Source organism: Phalacrocorax carbo, chromosome 23, assembly GCF_963921805.1.
Source record: "Phalacrocorax carbo chromosome 23, bPhaCar2.1, whole genome shotgun sequence".
Taxonomy (NCBI): domain Eukaryota; kingdom Metazoa; phylum Chordata; class Aves; order Suliformes; family Phalacrocoracidae; genus Phalacrocorax; species Phalacrocorax carbo.
Window position 1 is genome coordinate 702,034 of NC_087535.1, and position 13,234 is coordinate 715,267.

The 13,234-nt window shown below is 56.6% G+C and overlaps 1 protein-coding gene across 5 annotated transcripts in view; it reads left to right on the forward strand.

Annotated features, from left to right (window-relative positions):
- LOC104041842 (receptor-type tyrosine-protein phosphatase V-like) overlaps positions 1 to 13,204 on the forward strand; it is a 35,143-nt gene extending 21,939 nt beyond the window's left edge. For 3 of the 5 annotated variants that reach the window (XM_064471915.1, XM_064471916.1, XM_064471917.1), the window contains exons 24-39: positions 281 to 374; positions 1,243 to 1,333; positions 1,885 to 1,961; positions 2,782 to 2,916; positions 3,493 to 3,615; positions 4,128 to 4,288; positions 4,632 to 4,767; positions 5,320 to 5,399; positions 6,225 to 6,312; positions 6,798 to 6,888; positions 7,630 to 7,706; positions 8,042 to 8,176; positions 8,696 to 8,818; positions 9,316 to 9,473; positions 10,102 to 10,237; positions 12,572 to 13,204. In XM_064471915.1, coding sequence (XP_064327985.1) covers positions 281 to 374; positions 1,243 to 1,333; positions 1,885 to 1,961; positions 2,782 to 2,916; positions 3,493 to 3,615; positions 4,128 to 4,288; positions 4,632 to 4,767; positions 5,320 to 5,399; positions 6,225 to 6,312; positions 6,798 to 6,888; positions 7,630 to 7,706; positions 8,042 to 8,176; positions 8,696 to 8,818; positions 9,316 to 9,473; positions 10,102 to 10,237; positions 12,572 to 12,631 — 1,765 coding nt within the window. In that variant the 3' untranslated portion in view covers positions 12,632 to 13,204. Of the gene's footprint in view, positions 1 to 280; positions 375 to 1,242; positions 1,334 to 1,884; positions 1,962 to 2,301; positions 2,360 to 2,781; positions 2,917 to 3,492; positions 3,616 to 4,127; positions 4,289 to 4,631; positions 4,768 to 5,319; positions 5,400 to 6,224; positions 6,313 to 6,797; positions 6,889 to 7,629; positions 7,707 to 8,041; positions 8,177 to 8,695; positions 8,819 to 9,315; positions 9,474 to 10,101; positions 10,238 to 12,571 lie in introns of those variants that run through there. The other 2 variants (XR_010376088.1, XR_010376089.1) reach the window with 2 other exon arrangements.
- The last annotated feature ends 30 nt before the right edge of the window (positions 13,205 to 13,234 follow it).

Genomic DNA, 13,234 nt, shown 5'->3' on the forward strand with positions numbered 1-13,234 from the left:
TTCCAAGTCAATAGAAGTGGAAATGCATTGTCCATACCTCCTCTGCAAGGCTTCTGCAGTAGGAGAATATCCTTACCATCCTGAAATCCCTCCCGATAATTAAACAATGCTCTGTTGATCCCAGTTCCCTGGGCAGTGACGTGGGCTATAAACCATCCATGTGTGTGTGCACCCAGGTACTGCAGTTCTCAAGGCTGGGCTGTCTCACTGGCCACCTGACTGGCCTGCCAGACCTCCCAATAGCTAAGGCAAGTTTTCCTCTGGACTTCATTTCATGCAGAAATGTCCATCGGCCAATTCCCATACAGAACTTCAAGCAGTACTATGAGATGAAGACAGCAAGTGCTAACCACGCTTTTTTCCAGGAGTTTGAGGTGAGATGAGATTCCTGCTAAAGATGAGACTTAACTTCCCCTCCAGGTAGCTCATGCTCCAGCTGTTGGGTGGCCTGTATGGACTCCTCATCTCCAAAGACAGTAACCTATCTCTCTAGCAATCCAGCCACCCTACCAGGCAATCTTGGATGGACCAAGTGATCAATTCCTTTGCTCAAAGCCCATTTTGTTCAAGTTCTGGTAGAAACGTGTTGTCTGTGGCATGAGGTGAACTAGCACTGTCCATAGCTGCTGGTGGACAAAGCTAAGGGCCCAGGACTGGACTGGAAGCAAAGATGCTTAGTGGTGTTGCAATGAAATCCACCTTGACAGTGTTAGAAAAGGGCATGCAGCCAAAAGGAAGGCTGAGGAGCACTCCCAGAGCTATAGGGCCAGGCTGGGAAATTCACCTGGCTAGCTTTACTGCCTCCCACTGCCAACAGCTGCAGAGTCTGCATTGTTCTGCTGCCAGCACCTTTGAAAGTCCCACTAGTGATTTCAAGCATTCCTCACGTCACCCTTCTCTGGCCTTCTGAGTGAGGACAGAGGCAGAAGCAGCACAAGATGTTTCTGTTTTTCAGCACAAAATGCTCTGAGCTTCTTGGTAGATCTATGAGAAGGTATTTTTTTCCCCAATACTTGATCTTGGCTTTGTTTTCTTTTAAATACAAACACTGCTGATGGAAAAGGCACTGGGAAAAGCCACCTATGGCTCAGGGTATACAGGCTATCCTGAGTAGAGAAGTTCCCTGTGCATAGGTGACCCTCTTGAACTACCAGACGCAGCCGTTGGCCATGGGGAGGGAGCTGGGTTGGCCAGGAGCTCTCCAGAGAGACACTTGTGCTTATCCTCTCCCTTGTCCTACAGGAGCTGAAGGAAGTTGGGAAGGAGCAGCCGAAGGTAGAGGCTGAGCTACCAGCCAACGTCTCCAAGAACAGATATCCCCACGTGCTGCCCTGTAAGTGCTGTCTCCTCCCTCCTCCTGCCAGGACCTGGGGTGGGAGTTCATGCTGCACTGCATGGCGTGGGCTCACCTTGCATCGCTGCGGGGTTCACCGTGGCTGGGTCCTCTCCTGGGAGGAGGGTGTCTTGCAAGGGGTTTCAGTTTCCCTTTACCTGCTGGAGACTCAAGGCTTAAGGGCTGAGCCAGGGCTGAGGGACAACCCCCCTCAGCTCCTCCAGGAGGCTGCCAGGCAGGTGCTGGGTGAGCCCAGCTCAGGGATGGGTCCCAGCTAGAGACCAAAGGGGGACCTTGAGTGTCCCATGGCTGCTCTGATGAGCCTCATGATACCAGATCTGCTTTCTTACCCCCCTGCTAACCCAGCTGGCAGGCAATGCTCACCTCTCCAGAGAGAGGGTGCCTGGTCAAGCACAGAGCCTCACTGATGGCTGCGTACATGGAGCTAGCAGAGCTGCTGGGGCCTCTCCTGGTCACCCAGATGAAGAGGAGGTGGCCATGTCTTGGTGAAGAGCTGCCTTGTGGGGTCACACAGGTATGGTCTCTTTCAGATGATCACTCTCGGGTCAAGCTGAGCCACCTGGGGGAGGATCCACACTCAGACTACATCAATGCCAACTTCATGCCTGTGAGATCCCACTTGCCTTCCCCACAGAGACACGGCCATGGGGCACCATCAGAGAATCTCTGCCTGGATTGAGGTTGTGAGGGCTGGTGGGCAAGAGCTGCCACTGAAGCCACAGGTGGCACAGACTGGCGAGGAGTTGGGGGCCAGGCAGAGATGCATAGTTGCCCTTTAGCAGGGGTTGATGGAGATCATCAGATGGCAAGTGCTGTGAATGCAGAGGTGTGAGTGTGGGGAGACTGGCAAGGCTTTCTGCTTTCTTCTTGAGGACTATCCTCTTCCCATCCTCTCCCATCTTAGCGCCCATCTGTCTGTCTGCTCTTTCTCCTTCTGGTCTGTGCAGCTGCATTTGAACAACCCCGGAGCTGTTCCCACATCCCCCATCTGGGAGATTTTCTCAGGTAACAGGCAGAGCACACAGCATGCATGTGTGGGTGTGTGTATCCGTGGGGCATGTGTGTGCCAAAGGGGCAAAGGCAGAGAAGCAGCCTGAGACCTTGCATGCTCGCCCTACCTTCAGCAATGACTAGGGAGCACAAGACAGACCCAAATCTGTCTTTCCTGGTTAGGCTGAATGAGGAACTGCTTGGAGGGAAATGGCTGGGATCACATCTTTATTCCAAATATGTAGAAAGCACATGTTGGGCAGCGTATGCTTCCTGTGAAATCAGCTGCTTCTGAGATCAGCTGCCTGGGAACTGGGCTAAGGGCAACGGGCATTTCTCCCTCTACCACAAAAGCAGACCAGGCACTGACTCTGTCCCAGGGCAGGATCCTCCTGCCTCAGCAACTTGCCAACTCCTCCTGTCTGCCTCTTGCTCAGGGCTATACATCCCAGCAGGAGTTCATTGCCACCCAGGGGCCCCTGAAGAAAACAATAGAGGACTTCTGGAGGCTGGTGTGGGAGCAGAACGTCTGCAACATCATCATGCTGACAGTGTGCATGGAGAACGGGCGGGTAGGTCAGCACCACCAGGCTTCCACGTGCCAGCCCTAGCCAAGCCCAGACCTGGCCGTGTGAGCTGAGCCCAGGGCTGGGTTTGTGCCCTCCACCAACCCCTGCCCAGAGGTGACTCCGGGTGAGCACAGGCCACACAGCTTCCCCAAAAGGCAGTTTGGGGGGAACAGAGGCTGATGTGTGCAGCTCAGCATTAGCTTGGGGTAGGAAGGGGCAGAAGTGGAGCTTAGCTGGAACCATGCCCATCACCCTCAGATATTTCTGCAGCATCTGAAATTACCACTTGCCTCTGGATGAGACATCTCACATGGACACTGTTCCTCTGGTCTCCAGGGGTGATGAGACCCACACAGGACCTTTTCTCTGGAGGAGGCTGAGATCCAAACAAAGGGGAGGTGGGGGAGTGTCGTGCCATGTTCCTGGTGGGTAGGGGATGTACCCCTGCCCGCTCTCCAAGACCTGCCCTGGCTCCCTGCACAGCTGCTGCTCTTCAGATGCTCCCAGGGGAATGAGAGGTCACCCAGGGACCTGGGCCATCACTGTCATCACTGGGTCTCTGTCTTGCCTGTGCTTTAGGTCCTCTGTGATCATTACTGGCCATCCGAATCTGCCCCAGTTTCTTACGGGCAGGTCCAAGTCCATCTGCTGACGCAGAGCAGCTCCGAGGAGTGGACCATGCGCGAGTTCAAACTGTGGCACGTGAGTAAGGACTCAAAAGGATGGACCTGGGGACCCGTCAAAGGCTAGGGGTTTGCATGGGATGCAGTGGAGTTTCTCCTCAGTGATGGTAGCATAATTTCCTTTCCCTGCCATTATCAGGGTTCAAAGACCCAGTCCCCTGTGACTGTCACAGTGACAGTCATATAGTGACAGTCTGTCACCGTCAACTTGTTTCACCCCTGCTGTCCACCCTTGCTCTGTCCTTTCCACATCCCTGCACTGGGATATAACCTGAAGCTTCAAGGGCACATTCCCCTGCAGCCAAAGGCAGGTCTCCTCCTTACCACCTCCACATGCCTCAGCATGGCAGGGGACCATGGGGGAGGCCAGGGGGGCAGGATCCACCAGGCAGTGCAGCAGAGCTGGCATTGGCTGTTCCCTGCAGCTGAGCCGGGTGTCCCCAAGACCCCAGGTGCTCCCAGGGCTGTGGGGTGCACGCATGCCCCTGTCCCAGTGGGCGGCATGCCGACCACCAACATCCCCACCGGCAGGAGGGTCTCCGGGCAGAGCGGCACGTGTCCCACCTGCACTACACAGCATGGCCAGACCATGGGATCCCAGAGTCCACGACTTCCATTATGACCTTCAGAGAGCTGGTCCGGGAGCACATCCAGAGCACCAAGGACACGGGGCCGACCCTTGTGCACTGCAGGCAAGGCTCTGCTCCGGGGGACAGCAGGAGGGCACAGCGGGAGAGAAGCGTCCTACTAGTGCACGAAGTGGGAGGGAAAGCAGTGCCCAGGAGGCACAGCTGGTCCGTAGAGAGTGTCCTGCTTGGGCGCTGGGGATTACAGGTCTGCTCACAGCCTGCCCCCCAGTTCCAGCTGGAGATGGTCAGCACCAGCCCAGGGCAGCCTGAAGGGCTCCTCAGCCCCATGCTGTGTTGGGACCAGTGCCCCAGGGTGCAGCCTCTGGGAGCCTTGTCTAGCAGTGGGAAGGGAGCCCATCGGCTGTGGGGCCAGGTGATGTTTAACTCTTGCTGTCTGTGGTCCCAGTGCCGGGGTGGGCCGCAGTGGCACCTTCATTGCCCTGGACTGGCTGCTGCAGCAGATGAAGCAGGAGAAAGTGGTGGACACATTTGGTGTTGTTTACGCCTTGCGGATGAACCGTTACCTGATGATTCAGACGCTGGTAAGACCTCTGCCCCCTCTTCCCCCAGGCCCCTTGCTTCATGCCATAAAAGCTAGCTGAGCTGGCAGACAGACGAGCTGGCCGGCCAGCCCCAGCACCCCCCGGCTGGTCCCCAGCCTGACACTGTGCCACAGTGCTGCTCAAAGCAGCAGCCTATCTGTGGGGGTCTCCAGCACCTTCATGACCTGCTGCCAGACCCGCAGCAGCAACATGTAGTCTCAGAGTCTTCCCAGGAGGCTCAGAAACACCCCAGAGCACATAGAAGCAGGGTCAGGCCCTTTGTAGTCAATTCTTAACCCACACCACGTCACTGGCCTGTGATGGCCACAGCCCATCTAATATTTCCAGTATTCAGGGGTGGGACAAGTACGACCCTTCAGGGCAGGCAGACAGACCCAGTGGAGAGATCCAGGGGCTCTGAGATTGAAGTAGCTGGGGCCTTTTGGGCAGGGATGTAGGACACCCTCTGCCCACTAGGCAGTGCCATACCCACCCTTTCATGCTGTCTGCGTGCTGCAATGTTCTACGTTGCTGTCTGCCTTTGCCTTCTAGTCCCAGTATATTTTCCTGCATAGCTGTATCCTGGAAAAGATCTTGGAGGAACCACTCCTGGGTTTATCAGGGACAGAGAGGTAAGAGCATGCTGCATTTTGCCTGCCACTCTACCCACTCATCCACAGCCCCTTCAGGCAGCAAGCTGGGATCCTGACCCCAGCTTGAGCCTTGGCTCCAAGACAGCAGGACGGGGAAGCCCGCCCATCCATCCATCCATCCATCCATCCATCCATCCATCCATCCATCCATCCATCCATCCATCTCATCTGGTGTTTTGAGTGGGGTCAGCCCAGGGCTGGTTGTCCCCTGCAGCATAGTGAGCCCAGTCCAGAACTAGGTGTGAGTCACTGGGTATACGGGAAGGGCTTGGGGGACCACATCCTCCTTTCCTCTGGTGCCAGTCTCCTGGGCTACACCAATGCCAAAGAGCTGCAGAGCTGTCCTGGGGAAGGCATTTTGGTCAGCCCCTAGCTTCCCAACCCACAGGGATGCCCTAGAGGTGGGTTCAAACTGAAGGGGCTCGTGGCAGCTGGGTGGCCTTGGGTTGTCCCTTCTAACAGAGCCAAGAGGAGGGAGCAGAGTCAGGCTGGGCATGGCTTTGCCTCATTGTCTCTGAGGCTACATCTGGAGGTCACATACCTCTATAGTCAAATTCTCTCCTCCCTGATTCAGAACAGGAGGCCCACGTCCTTGCTGCATCCTGGGAATGGGCCCTGGGCTGTGCCACACCTGAGCCTTGCCTTTGCCTGTGGGCGAGAAGGTTGGCATAGGCCAGAGCTGGGCTGGGGACCTGCAAGGGCCCCAGCATTTGAGTGGTGAAGGTGCCTGTCAACCTACTGCAGACACAGCCTGATGCTGCTGAGGTTGCTCAACCTCACCCTTACCCCAGTTTCTCTCCCCAGGTCCTGCCCCATCCCACTGAAAAGCTTTGCTCAGCACTATGCCCAGAAGGCGGCCAAGTCCCATGTGGGCTTCCTGAGGGAGTACGAGGTGAGAGCTGTCCTGGGCAGGGTGCAGGGAGCGCTGCCATGGCCATATGCACTGGAGGCACCTGGGAGCAATAGCACCTGGTCAGGCTGGGGGACGCCCAAGAAGTGCTCTCTGAGTGGGTCCCCTAGCCCCATTTCCACACACCTGGCTATCCTGGCAGTGTCCCCTCTCCATGGCATTGCATCCCCAGGCACATAGCTCTATCACGCATCCTTCACTGATCAGGGTCTGTCCAAGACCCCCTCCTTCCCAGACCCCACAAAGGGTAGGAACCTACCTGAACACCATTCTCCTGCAGAGAGTTGCGGCCATCTCCTGACAGCGCAGACCTGACAGCCCACTCCAGAGGTGGTCACATAAGACCCCTGCTAAGGCTTCTGCATGTGCAGCTATAACCACCCTTCTGCCAAGGGCAGGCGTCCTCAGGTGTCCCCAGTTCCTCCTGCTCCTCCTGACGCCTCCTCCACTCTCTTTCACTCTGGCAGACCCTCCTAGAGGTTGTCAAGGAAGAAGCCAGCTCTGCAACACCATCTTCAGGCAACCAGCAGACACGGCCCTCTTCCAGCATCCTTCCGTGTAAGTGCTGTGACACCTTGCATCCTCTTCCTTCCTGTACCCACGTGGAGCCAGGCTGGGCCAGGGCTGGTGCTCCACAGTACAAGCAAACATTTTAACACTGTGCTGATTCTACCAGGAGGCTACCAAGGTGTTTTGGGGGTGGAGCACATGATGTATGGGCTGAGATAGGTGGGTTTGTTCAGCCTGGAGGAGAGAAGGCAAAGGGGAGATCTTATTGCTAACTACCTGCTGAGTGGGCACAAAACAAATGTAGAGTCTTCCCAGAGGTGCACCAGGGAAAGACAAGAGGCAATGGAGATAATTTGGAATGGTAATCCAACTCAGTATGAGTAAAAAAGAATTCCCATGAGGGTGGCCAAGCACTGGACCAGAGGCCCAGAGCATCTGCAGGCTCTCCATCCTTGGAGATGTGCACGTCTCCATTGGCCAAGACACTGATCAACCTGCACTACACGTATCTGCCTTGACCCGGAATTGGGGATAGAGACCTGCAAAGGTCCCTTCCCGCCCTCAGAAAAGGATTCCCCTCCAGCACCTCCGGAACAAGGCCCAGGGCTGCCTTTTGGGCACCAATGTCCATGAGCTGGACAAGAGCACTGCACAGGGGAGGACCCTTGCAGAGAAATGGTGAATGGGGTGTTGGATTTGTGTGGCTCTGCAGGGTCTGGCAGTCAGTCTGCAGGAGCTGTGTGAGTGCAAGGGTCCCCTGGCTCCCTCCACCTCCCACATGTTTTGCAGATGATCGCTCCAGAGTGAAGTTTTCCCTGCTGGAACAGGGCCCTTTCTCAGGTCTCCTGCAGGCGTGGCGTGTCCCGGTGAGTTGTACGCCCAGCAGCAATGCCAGGGTCCTGCCATGGCTGTTTCCCATCCTCACCCCGTCCCTGCTGCCTGATTCCTGCGCTGCTCCACCAGTCACTGCTGCCGTGACAGGAGGGAACTGTGGGGGCTCAGGATGAGTCTTGCCTCACTCCTGGGGCCCTGCCCAGTTTGGGCTGTCCCCACTTCCCTCCCTCAGTGCTTTCCCCTCTCTTTGCCTCCTTACCTGCTGAGCTTCCTTTCTTTTCCTGGCCCCTCCTGCAGCCACCTGGGCTGACGGGGTGCCTGTGCCACGCTCCCCAGCAGGAGAGTGACGTTCTTGTTCCCCACCCAGGGCTGCAGCTCCAGCAGGGATTATCTGGCTGTCCAGGGTCCCGACAAGTTGACCATGGAGGACTTCTGGACCCTGGTGTGGGAACAGGACGTTCACACCATCCTAACACTTCTCCCGTGGCAGGAGGAGGGGGAGGTAAGGCACCAAGCCTGCCTGTGCCATGGCAGAGCTGGGATCGCTTTAACAGAGCTGGAAGCGAGCATAGCTCCGAAACCTGAACCTTCATCACTGCCTCCTGAAGCCTGGGTGCAGATCCAGCTTGTCTAAAGCTGAACCTTTCAAGTGCTCCCACTGCCTATCATGGGAGACAGGTTCTGCCTGCCCACCATGCGGTCCATGGCTCAGCTGCTTGAAAGCTGCATCTCTAAGCTACCCAAGGACAGCAGCTCTGCTGGCCAATGGCCTCTGTCTATCCGAGGTGGAGAGTTTGCTGAGCAGATTCCCACTGCCGAACAAGCTCTGTGTTAACAGGGAAGCTGGCTGCAATCTGCTGTTGTTTCCAAAAACTCCCCAGGGTTTACCTGGGGGATGAACCGTCACAGAGTGATATTGGGGGTGCTCTTGGTCCAACCCCGTCACAGACCCCTGTGATGTTCTGACTGTTCTGAAATATGGCAACTGTCAACAAGGAGCCAAACTTGCTGTTGTGCCCAGGTCCCAAGTGAGCTGTGCTGGCCGCTGGAAGGAGACTCTCTCTGCACAAAGATGCTGACCATCCAGTGTGGCACAGAGAAGCTTGTCTACGGGTGGCGGTGTATCCAGCTCAAAATGAAACACGTATGTGTTGATGGGGCTGGCCTGGCTCCCACTGCCTGGTCTGTAGGGGCAAGGGCTGAAAGGTCTGTGGAGACTTGCCTCAGCTGTAAGAGCAGAGTGCCAGCAGTCCATGAACGCAGGAGGGAATCTAGATTGCAACGTCCAGAAGAACAACTGCTGAGTGGACATAGGAGATGCATGGGAGAGGCTTGGAGGCTTCCCTCGCTCCTGCTGATAGACCTTTCTGTCTCTCTTTGAAAAGGCCCACATGGTTCTCAGTCTCCCTCTCAAGGGGCGGGTCAGGGTGCCATGGGGAAGGAGAGCAGGTTGCTGGAGGGACCATACTGCGTGGGTGATGGGCAATGCCCCACCAGAGGCTGCCTGGACAGCTTTACAGAGGCTAGCAGATAGCACAGGAAAGCATCTGACAGCCTAAGGACTGGAGGGCTGGGAGCCCTCTGCATCCAAACTCACCCGTACCTCCCCAACAGCCATGGCAACTCTTTGTGTCTCACCAGGAGAAGAAAGCAAAAGAGAGGCAGGTACAACGGTTCCTATACACACTCTGGAGCAGCAAGAAACAGCCAGATGTCCAGAGCCTGGTGGATCTCCTCAGTGCTGTCAGGCCATGCACGCCCCACCGAAAGAGAGCTGGTCCTCTCCTGCTGCACTGCAGGTACGTCACATTGTGGCTCCATCCATGGGCAGCCTCCCAGAGCTGGTTCCCACCAGGCTGCACACAACCTTGGCATGAGCACCAGCGAGCCTGTGCCCTCCACCAAGGACCCCAAGGTTTTGGGGCATGTTGGGAGTAGGTCCATGGGAGCCAGGGGAGCTCTGAGCTTGGGGGGGGTCAGATTAAGGAGTGCCCTGTCAAGTGCATGGAAAAAAGGAGGGCAAAAAGGGCTGGGCCAGGGGCAAGCATGGGTGGAGCTGGCATCCCCGGGCTGACTGCTAGGATCCTGGAAGCAGCCCTGACATCCTCATCTGCTTGCAGCCAGGCCCACAGGAGCCAACGCAGCCAGCGCATTGGCAGAGCTGGCTTCAGCGAGAGATGCACAGCCCATAGGGCAGGGTAGGCTGGGTCTGCATGTTCCTTCAGTGGGCACTTTGGGGTCACATGCCCCTGGTCAGCACAGGCCTCCCTGCCACCTAGACCAGTGCTCACGCTCCTCTATCCCCATTGTACTCAGTTGCTGCAATTTTTTTTCATGGGGTTTCTGACTTCTTGGGCTGGTGACCACTTCCAAAGAGGTTCAACTCAGCCTGGCCTGGCATCAATGACCCTCCCATGTCCCTTGCAGTGGTGGCGTGAGCCAAATGGGGACCCTGATCTCCCTGGATTGTCTGTTGCACCAGATGAAAGCTGATAAAATCGTGGATGTCTACGGGGTAGCCCTCCAGCTGACAAGAAGCTGCTGTCTCATGACCCCAACACTGGTAGGTGGGAAGGAGGAAGGGTAGTGGGCCAGGACATTCATGCTGAGCTGCCTGGAGCTGGCCGCATGCTGCCCACTCCCCAGGTGCTCCCTGCCACCTGGGAGCCCGTCCAGCCTATGCAGGGATTTATTCTGTGCTTCATCCACCAGCCACCAAGGGCTAAGGGCGCTGTCTTTTCCCATGGAAGGGATTTCTATCTCTTCAGTTCTGGAGTTAAAATAGGTTAAATTGCATGTGAGCTCACAATAAATGCAAGGCACTCTTCCCATTCCGCCCTGGAAAGCATGAAGCACTGGTTTCATCCTACATGACAAACCTGCCTGCTCACCCCTAGCCTCCAGACACGGCTGTCAGCCTGGGTACTCAGAATCTGCTGGGTTTCCCCTTGTCCAGTGCCTTTCCCTGCCTCGCCCCCACTCCCGGAGCCTGCTCCCAGCCCCTGCCGGCTGCCAGAGCTGGGGCCGCGTCAGTGCGACGCGCTGCCGCATTTGCAGCTGCCCTGCAGCCACAGGGGCTGTGGCACTGCCTGATGGTGACGCAGCCATGCCCAGCCTCACAGGCCTCCAGCGTGCCACTCCTGATGGCTGCTGGCGGCACAGATGCCCTCTGGACAGTGCTTCCATTTGCTGCAACCGCTGAATGAGCTGATGCAGTGTCCCTGCAAACCCTCCCCACAGGGGACAGGAGAATTGGGGCAGATCTCTCCGGGTCTTCCCAGCTGCAGAGCTGCCTGCAAGCAGCTAATTGCATTCTTAATTAATGTGAACCATGCGCATGGTGGGAGCTGGAGGAGAGCAAGGCATCCACTGCCCTTGCTTCAGAGCTCCTTTGTGTTTCAGCAGCGGTCATGCTGAGCAGAGACACAATGTGCCCATAAAGGCACAACAAGCACCGATCAAAAGCTGCTGCCCCAGTGAGGGGGGCAGCAGAGGCAGCTGCCTCCCCACCTTGCCACGAGCAGTGGTTGCTCTGATCCCAGCACAGCCAGCAGGGCTGCCCTCCAGCCCCACGCCGCTGCCATGTGGCTGCCAGCCTCCTCCATCGCTGCGGGTGTTTGCCAGGACCCCTTTATCTCTGGTGGGGGTCACGCTGCTGTCATGCTGGGGGTTTAGTATCCTAACAGGGGGGAGAAGAACCTTTGAGGGTTTGTCTGTGGATAACACCCCAGCTGTAGCACGGCACGTGTCTCTGGGGATGCGCTCTTGCATTTGGCCAGGCGGTGAGTGTGCCTGGTCTGAAGTCGATCCTGGGCTGTCACTCCAGATTTCACAGTCAGGCTGGGCTCACTGAAAACATGCCCTGGTGACCTGGAACCATGGCCATTGCGTGATCTGTGGCTTCCCTGGCCCTTCAGTGGGGCTAAACCCACTGCCGGCAGGGGTGGAGGCTCCTCGTGACTTGCAGCTTAGCCAGCGCATTAATGAGTTGTTTGGGGGCCTCTCTGTCAAATCCCAAATCCCCCCTTCATGGCTACCATGTGATTTCAACCCACATAATTTTCAGGCTGGCCCTGCTCTGCAGCTTTGTGTATTGAGTACAGTTTCGTTTACCTTTCCTACATCTTGCCTTTTGTGGAGCCCTGCCATTGCTGTGGTCAGTCCTGGGTGTTTCGTAGCCTAACATCATTTTGGAGCAGCCTGGCATTTGAGCAGAATCTCGTATAAAATCCAAAGTGAACTTGAGACCTCTGGACCCACATTTGGTACCGATGGATCATTTTGGTGACTTTAAAAACAGTGAAATGATGCAACTGGACTAAAACCACCCAGATCTTTTAGTCTACCTCTGAGAGCAAGCAGACAGATACCCTACTGTCAGCACTTGACTCAGGTACACTGAAACTACCACCAAGGGAAACTCCTGCTCCAGAGGTCTTCCCTCCTGGCCTCAGGTCACTGCCAGACCCTGTGCACTCCAGCAGAGCAGAACTCTCCCCACTCACTGCCCTGCAGCATCACTGGAGTAGCTCTTTGGTCTTGTTTTGGTTGTGAACACCTTGGCCTGTCCAAAAGCCACCCGGGCAATCTGAGGAAGCCAGATGATGTTGTTCCTCCCCATCTCAGATGGGGATGTTTCTCTCATCCCCATCACGGGCATGGTGAAGCAGGAAGAAACAAACAGGGTGCAAGTACAGCTTCAGGCCTGATTCTTCCTTTCTGGGCAACTCTGGTGACAAACCATGGATCGCTTGGGACAGCAAATCTTGCTCTTCCATCAGGCACTGTTAGTTAATTAGGACCTTTTAAAGCAAATTGCAGGGTTAGTCCTGCAACCAGGAGGTCTTTCTCAGAAACCTGACTCCAGACCCGACCCCCCCCACCTTCTCTCTTGTAGGACCAGTACATGTTCCTGTACACCTGCATCCGGGACATCATCACTCAGAAACAACCCTAACACAGCTCGGCACTTCCTGGCACTGTCCTGCCTCTGCGGGGTCCTGTTGGAGCCAGGAGTTGGGGTGAGAGCACCGTGAAGCTCCTGGCACAGGGCGAGCCCTGCAGCGAGAGGGGACCTACCCCGGCACTGTCACCAATGCATCCGACATGGTGTTAGCAGTGAGAGGGGTTCTCCTGAGCAGATGGGCAGTGCTGTCCCACACGCACTGCTGCAGCCCCTCGGTGCAGACACGGCGAGGGGCTGGGTGGGATGCTCCCCTGCTTTGGCCATCTCCTGGGATTCCTGGTGCCTGGAAGGTTTGTTAACCCCACGGCGGTGCGCAGTGTTGGCTGTGGGGTCTCTGTGGTGCCCTTGCCCCTCAGCATGGACGGGGCAGCCCTGGCCTTGCTCCTGGACAGCCCTGGCACCTGCAGGCTGCTGAGGTCTGACACGAGCACTGGGCACCGCTGTCTCCATGCGCCCGTGGGCACCAGGTGTGCTGAGGTCTCTGACGCTGCTGAGGGCAGAGCATGGTGGGAGCTGGCTTGTCTCGGCTGATGGATCAGTCTTAGGTACAAACAATAAACAGCCCTAGGAATATGTGTGCTGGTAAGGGTGGGT